The sequence below is a fragment of the Populus trichocarpa genome, chromosome 8, assembly GCF_000002775.5.
Source record: "Populus trichocarpa isolate Nisqually-1 chromosome 8, P.trichocarpa_v4.1, whole genome shotgun sequence".
In the NCBI taxonomy this organism is placed as follows: domain Eukaryota; kingdom Viridiplantae; phylum Streptophyta; class Magnoliopsida; order Malpighiales; family Salicaceae; genus Populus; species Populus trichocarpa.
In genome coordinates this window covers 8,359,529-8,367,426 of record NC_037292.2, presented here as the reverse complement: position 1 = coordinate 8,367,426, position 7,898 = coordinate 8,359,529, and the positions used below count along the sequence as shown (strand labels likewise).

The following is a 7,898-nucleotide window of genomic DNA, read 5'->3' as shown; positions in this document are numbered from 1 at the left end:
TATTTTTGTATTTTAGTTTGTTTTCAATATTTTTTTAATTTCACTTTTAAAAATCAAAGATCAAATCTTTTTTTTTTTAAAAAAAAATTATGTTTATTATTTGGAATTGTTTAGTTATAAATGGACACATCAACCATTTATTGAGTTAATTTTGTGGTCTGAATTTTGATGTACACTGTAAGGCCCATAATTTATTTTTTGTGGTCGGCCTACTAGTTGAAGCCTAAATTTTATATTATCTTTGCTAGCCCAATATATATAAAACCAAGAGGTGACAGTACATTCTCAAAAATACCATCTCCCTCTTTTCTTTCTTTAAACGCCAGTATACTTTGCCTCTTTTCTCTCTGCAGAATTTCTTCAAAGCTCTAACTTGTGATGATTGAATATATAAGTTATCTTTTTGAGTAAGTTTTTCTTAATCTCTTTCTAATTGATTTATAGTACTGTTTACGAGTCCTTTTCTTTACAATAAACCTGTTGGAAAAGTTAGGGTTTGTGTAATGTTAATTGATATGTTAGTGATTTCATTTGATGTATGGAATGGTATATGTGTATGAATATGAATTGAAATAAAACAGGAATGAATTGATGTATATCTTTGTTTAATTGATGAATTTTGAGTAAGACTTTAAGTAACTTAATATTAGAAAGAAAATAGGTAAATATGGAAGAATTGAGTTGAAAAATCAGCCTTGAAACCTGGAAATTATGATTTTACCCCTGGATTATGGAAAATTACAGTTTAGTCCCTGTTCATGAATAAAAAATTTTAAGATAGGTTTTAATAAATGATTGGTATTTATTGGTGATTTATTATCAAGTTTTATGGTTTCACTTTTAATTGGGAATTGATTTTACTTTGTGATAAAATGTGTTTTGGTACTTCGGAAGCCTCATGTATACTACTCCTATGTGATTGGTGGATGTTGATGCTTATCCCAGTTTTTTATCGTTGTAATATACTATGAGTAAATAGTACTGATATATGGCAATGGGATTAATGCTAATATATGTATAATCATGAATATGAATTAAATTGATTGATTTGCTTATTTATTTTTTATTTGAATAGTGTGATTTTTTTATATTAATCTGAAATGGATTGTAGAGTTATACAAGTTATAATACTTACGCTAACAGGGCAATGTTAATTTATGTGCATATAGAAAAATCTGATTACCCTAGCTAGTTGGAGTTGAAACCAGCCTCTACCTAACCTAGCAGGGGTTCTTTTGCTATTTTTTATAATTGATTTTCTGACTTATAACACCCTAAAAGAGTGACATAAATTGAATTATATTTATAAGTGTTATTGGTCTGCTTATTTATACCCTTATCATGTATAGACTTAACATATTAATCACATCATAACTTGGTCTTTTATTTGTATATTTGATATTATTTATTCATTGAGCAGTGGGAAATTCATCATTATATTATTTCAATCTTTTCAAGTATACAATGAGTTATTGTGAATACTCTAAGTTGGTATGCCCAACACTTTTTCGTGTGGACTTGTTTTTTTTTTACTCCCACCTTGTAAACATGATATGTGATGTTGTGTATAGCTTAAGATACATAGTTACAATAGTTTATGGGCTATCCTTTTGAGTTGGTATGTGTACAAATACATATGTATATATGGTCTAGTAATACAGAGTGATGGTTGATCTCTATATATTGCTTTAATTTTTAGTTCATATAGAATTATGTTCAGACCTGGAGCTTAGTATAGACAAGGCGAAACCAAGAGTGTCGTGACCTGTGTGCTGGTCAGGTGCTCAAATTTAGGTTGTGATATCCATAAAAGATTGCATAAGACTAGTAGAAGAACTCAAATCAAAACAATTCAAGGACCATAGGAACTAATTCTAGGTCAAACTCACATGTTGACAAGAACTTTCGGTTCACGTATGGAGTTCACAATGTTGCAAAGTCGGTACTTGACGAAGACCTTGAAAAGCAGTTTCAAAACATTAACATGCATATTGAGGAGGCATGGTAAAACTCGGCCTTTTCCACCATTCCATGCCGAAAAAGCTTTTTATTTATTTTTTTCGTATTTATTGTGATCTAAACCCGAAAATAACGGGGTGGAGTCGTATAAATTTATCCTGGTACCGTTAAAGTTGAAATATAGGCACTCCTTTTTTAATAACCCAACTCATCAAACCCATTTCGATTTTGAAATGAAAAAAGAAAAACGATTACATTTATCCTTGTTAATTCTGTAATTAATCTTCTTGTTTAGTCCTAGGATCACTTTTAACACGAAAAGAGGCAGATGAAGCTGGGCCAAACAACTTTTTAGGCTCATTAGATATTTCTTTTGCAAAATCGTTGCCAAATTTAATCTGGATTTGTTCCTCCTACTGGGGGGTTAGGTTCACCTTAGACAATTTATATTTTTAGCCCTAAAAATGAAAAATTCTGAATTTTTCCCCCCTTAAAAAAAATTAATTTGCCACCCCTTAAAAAAAAAAAAAAAATTCCTAGCTCCGCCAGTTATTAAGAACTATTACTAGTGATGCAACCAGGGGAAAAGATAAACCCAAAGACGGTGGCAGTAAGGAGCACATTGTGCATGAAAATATGCTTCGGTTCAAATCTACGCTAAGAGCTCAAACAGGAAGGCAATGTCGAGAGAATTTCCATAACAAAGAAGATTACTGTATTTTTTTTACACGCATAAAAAAGGAAACAATACACAGAGAGCAATGAGAATGACTTTGTATCTCACGCTCGTATTCTCAGTTTTCACACTATGAGCGGCAGTCATTGCCAAATAATTGGGGAACAGAATTAAGAAAAAAAAAATTGAAGATTATGAAAAAATGCCTCTCCTTACAACTACCTCGTCAGTGCTGTTGTAGCCTCCGAAGATGTTCCAACATCGATGTAGCCTTTCGTTTCGCCCTCTCCGTGCCACCTTTAGCAAGTTCTGTCAAAGGTATGACAGCACCCAGTCTACTTACACATGCAAGATTCTCAGGATCTCTCTTGCACAAGGAGAGCAAAATGGCTGCTGCATTCTCTTTGTTGCGTGGCATTCCTGTTCTCAACAAATCTATCAGAACAGGTATGGTGCTGGCTTTTACTATAGCAACCTTTGCTTCTTGGTTGCTAGCTAGAACTGAAAGAATGGTCAGACCCTCATCAATCATACGGTTTCTGGAGTCTGTAAGCATCTTTAATAAGGCTGTAATGATCCCTGCCCTGACGGCCCTTCCCTTGTTCCCCAGATAAATGCAAAGATTGAACAAGGCCGTTGCAGCATCTTTCTTTCCTCTTGTGCTTCCATTTTCGAGCAATTCTACCAAAGCTGGTATTGCTCCTGATGCACCAATTATTATTTTGTTCTCATCTGCAAGTGACAAGCTGAAAAGGGTTGCGGCAGCATTCTCTCTTGCTTCCACACTCCCAGCTCTGAGAACTTGGACGATTGAAGGAACCGCACCAGCAAGCATTATCAGTCCCTTGTTATCTTCATATATAGAAAGGTTAAGGATTGAAGTAACAGCGTTTTCTTGTATTGACGTATCTTCAGATGTTAAAAGGTTGACAAGAACAGGAATAGCTCCTGCTCCTGCTACTAGTATCCTGTTATCTGTGCTTCTTTTAGACAATGATCGGATTTCAGAGACAGCAGCTCTACGCTCCTCAATAGAACGGCTTGAGAGCCTGCGGACAGTTGCCTGGATGGCTGCTATGTCCCCACTAACAACACGGAAAGATCCATCACTCTTTTTTATCCTTCCATTTGCTAACCCTGTTGGTTGCTCAACCTTGTGCTCTGTACACCACTGAGTTATTAGACTTCTTAGGACATAATTTGGGGTCAGTGTCAAATGTTCAAGCTTCTGCTGAGTTTTTGGACATGTTGAGTTGTCAGTATCTATCCATCTCTGTATGTAAGACCTTTCATATGTCTGAAGAATTAAAAGAGATAAAATCAGAAGGCAGGGATAATGAAGGTAGATTAGTTCTTGATATTTTCACGCAATATTTGTTGAAGAAAGATAAAAATGTTGGTATTTGACATTGCTAACTATACCTGGCCTGTAGCTACAATAACAGGATCCCTCATTAGTTCCAAAGATATGGGGCACAGAAAATCATGAGGGATTTTAAGTGTGTCGGGCTTCTTTAAGTCTTCAGTGCGCTTGTTAGGCAAAGAATATTTCTTGGCCAAATCAACAGCATTCGATTCACTGGCCACCAGATCTGCAGTGCGGTCTGTTGAGCCATTGCTTCCTGAAACAGAAGTCTCAATGTTTTCTGCAACTTTATGATTGACACTGCCACTATTCTCAACATGACAACTTCCCGTTAACCTATTGCCCTTTTGTGCCTGATCGACATCTTTGTCAATCTGCTGGGAAAAGGGAAAAGACACCTCCCTTGAATTCATAGACCCATATCTTTCCGTGGCTCTTCGCAACTGAGCTCTCACCAATGCAACCTGGTAGAGCAACAATCCATAAAGTCAAGCTCAGACAATAGTGAAAAAAAGAGAAAACTGCAGATTTCTCAATCCATACCTGCTCCTGCACTTCCTCTGATATGTCAAATTGATCGTATGGTACATTAGCCAAAGACTTCTCCAGTTTCCATGTCACGCCATGAAAAAGGGTGACAATTTTCTTGGCAGTTCCATCCTTAATTAGATCAAGGTATAGAAAACTTCAGAAGAGATACCTCACCACATTTTCAAGAGAATGTGCATGAACACGACGATATTTTGGCAAAAAAAAAAAAGTTTTCCAAGACCAAAATCTAGCGTGAGGGACAAAGCATTTCTTTCTAAAGAATTAGCACATACAACAACCCCCAATGCTCCTTCTTCTTCATCATCAGAGGAAAGAACACAAAATTTAGTGCTAGAATCATTACATAATAAGAAAATTCTGTGATCAAATTCATAAATATACCTCAAAAATATTTGATGCTTGTTGTTTAACTTTTTAATCGCCCGGATAATTGACTTAAAACATTATTTAATTCAAGCACTTGTCAATTTAAAAGACAAAAATCAATAGATCAACCAAGTGGGAGGAATAAAATGAAAATGCCCAGCTAACATTCTAGGCCATCCCATCTCATTTCTTTCAAGCTCCCAGTAATAATAATAAAAATAATAAAAATGCAGCAACAATTAAAAGGAAAAAAAAAGAGAAAGAAACGGGAAGAAAACATACAGAATTATTAGTGGATTGAAAAGACCCAGCAAGCGATACGAGATTGTGAGCAGACTGGAGAGCAGCGACCAGATCAGACCACCAATTCATTTCCTTTGACGAAGAGGAAGAAGAACCCAATGCATCCAGTTTCCCTAGCTGTCCATTTATCTCTTCGAGAAAATGTGTCAACAGTGAGACCCTGCGCACCAGATCCATGCAATCCTTTCTAAAAACGCTGTCGTTTTTATTCTTATCGCCGGCAACGGATATCCCCACAGAGCAAATCTGACGGACGAGGTCGAGAAGGAATGTCGCCGTGACCAGGGTGTCCTCTCCGCCGGCCATATTTAGCAGGGAGAGCTGTCCAGTAGGCAGTTAATGAGTTAGGTTTAGTAAGGAGGAGGAGAGGGGGTTGGGTTAGGTTAGATTAGATTAGAGAATTAAGGGTGAGATGTCCAAGGCTGAAGAGAAAAAACAGAAGAGGGAAGGTTGTTTTTTGTTGCATTGGATTTTATTTTATTACTACAAGCCACAAGGACAAGAGCATAACATAGTTGAAGTTTGGTTTGGTTTGGTTTAGTTTAGAGAGAGAAAGCTTCGCGGGCGAAGCTGTGTTGCTGTTATGAGAGAGAGAGAGAGAGAGAGAGAGAGAGACGGTTGCGAAAGAAAAAGAGAGGGTGGGCATGGATGGGTATACAGTTGGATATGGAATATTGTGAAGTGGATTACGAGAAAAAAAAAAAAACAAGCAACGACACGTAGGAGGAGGCTGCTATTGCTATTTGCAATACAGGTGGCGCTTTTGTTTGTGTGAACGAATGAATGAGGTGGTGTTTGTTCCTTGTTTTATTTTATTATTGAGGGAATATATATATTTTTATACTCAAAATCAAATCTTTTGATAACGATTTTAAAGTCACTTTTCTCTTCAAAATGAAAAATATTTTTTGTTCTTCTATGATAAGCACTTCGTTTGGGTTGGAGAAAGTTATTGCCCTTTAATTATTCAATTTTTTTAAAAAAAAACAAAAGGCTCTCGGAGAGCAATTAATTTGATTAATCAAGCAACAATGTCTTCGAAACAACCTAATTAAATCTCAAGGAGACAGCCCTAAAGTCAAGTGTAAGATGTCCATCGGTGGGGTTGTACAAAAGATTAATCAAATGATATATAATTAGCTTAACTGGAAATGTCTCTGATCTCCATCACTTATAATCTTGAGAATGGAGGATGCCTCTATTCTTGGCACAACAATGGCATGCAGCAATGTGTGGTCGAGCCATTCCGAGCTGAATAGAGTTTTTAGACAAAATTATAAATGGAGTTTTTTAAAATATTTGAAAAATATTTTTTTATTATTTTTTTATCCAATCCGCCGGAGAAACACGTGTATAGCTGGCCACCACCCAGTAAGAAAACTCTTTTCCTAATTTTCTTGGTCATATACCAATATCCACGTGAAAAAAAGTCAAGTCAAGAGTAGCGGAGAAGGGAGAGAGAGAGAGAGAGAGAGAGAGAGAGATTAATCATATTATCCCAATCGCAAGAAAACTGTCTTCCAACGGATTATGTCCTAAAATTCGGGCCAATCACCTACTTTTTCTTGTCGCAAACGACACTTTATTTAGCCCACTTGACAGTGATTTTTTTATATAAAAAAAAATTAAAAATTATATTTAAAATCAAAATAATATAAAAATATCAGAAAATTAATTTAGCATAAAAAAATAAATAAAAATTTTATTTTATTTTAAAATCATTTTTAAAACACAAAAATAGACAATCTCTAAGTAGAAAAATTTACAAAAGAAAAAATGTTGTATAAATAAATAAATAAATCACCACACAAAGAATCATACAAAATTTTTTACAAAACTTATATGCTAAATGATAGGTGGATAAGTGTAGGTCCTAAAATATAATAAATTGTTGATTAAATATGGAAAATGCAATTTCCAGATTAATATGCTTGAAAATTTGTAATATATATGAAATTTCAAATATTTCTAGCACTAATGAAACTTTTTTACACAATCTTCACTACTAAATTGAAACAGGAATGGTATATTTAAAACTAAAAACAGGTCATGCCAAAATAGAAGTTTCAATTTTATAGGATTTTAATTTTTTTTTGTCCCTCGACAGGATTAATCTCGTATGGGATACTTGTTCAAACTGTCAGAGCCAGGGGTGTATTGAAGTGTCTAGAAGCATAATTCTAACCCTCTAATTACTCACTCTGAGCTGTTAATTCCGACTTTGGGATTACATCCTTGAAATGCTATGTATATCGAAGATGCAACACAACTTAGCACATCCAAGATTATTTATCACTTATAAATTTATTTTTTTAAAAGAAAGTAATAGGAGTGGCAATAGCAACAATAGAATTGCCAATAGCAGCAGCACCCCTCCTCTCGTTTTCCTCACAAGATCCCCGACTATAAAAAATGTCAAATAGAGACACGTAGTCATGTCTTGCCTCTGTGGGGCTGTGTTATTATCAATCATACAAAAGCCCCTCGATCCCTGCCTGTAAGACTGTGGGATCCACTAACAAAACAGAAGGTGGAGGTTTATGCATGGAGCGTTTGGTGATATACTGTAATCGATACAGCAAGTTTAATCGCTAATTTTCTTGTCGGTATTATGTTGTTGAACCTTTCTAATTATTTCAAAGATCTCTCTCATTAAAGTCTTGACGTGCTTCCAAC

General features: G+C 35.2%; 1 protein-coding gene and 1 long non-coding RNA gene across 2 annotated transcripts; one reads left to right on the top strand and one right to left on the bottom strand.

The window, feature by feature from the left end:
• Positions 1–245: 245 nt before the first annotated feature.
• Positions 246–2,507, top strand: LOC112328477 (uncharacterized). The gene is made up of 2 exons (XR_002983423.2): positions 246–407; positions 1,781–2,507. It is a non-coding gene; the product is annotated as an uncharacterized LOC112328477 (long non-coding RNA).
• Positions 2,508–2,631: 124 nt separating this feature from the next.
• LOC7482877 (U-box domain-containing protein 11) lies at positions 2,632–5,851 on the bottom strand. The gene is made up of 4 exons (XM_002311460.4): positions 5,202–5,851; positions 4,545–4,661; positions 4,058–4,465; positions 2,632–3,932 (listed from the first exon to the last, which is right to left on the bottom strand). Exons 1-4 carry the CDS (start codon positions 5,526–5,528, stop codon positions 2,862–2,864), a joined length of 1,923 nt encoding a protein of 640 aa, XP_002311496.2. The 5' UTR covers positions 5,529–5,851; the 3' UTR covers positions 2,632–2,861.
• Positions 5,852–7,898: the final 2,047 nt, after the last annotated feature.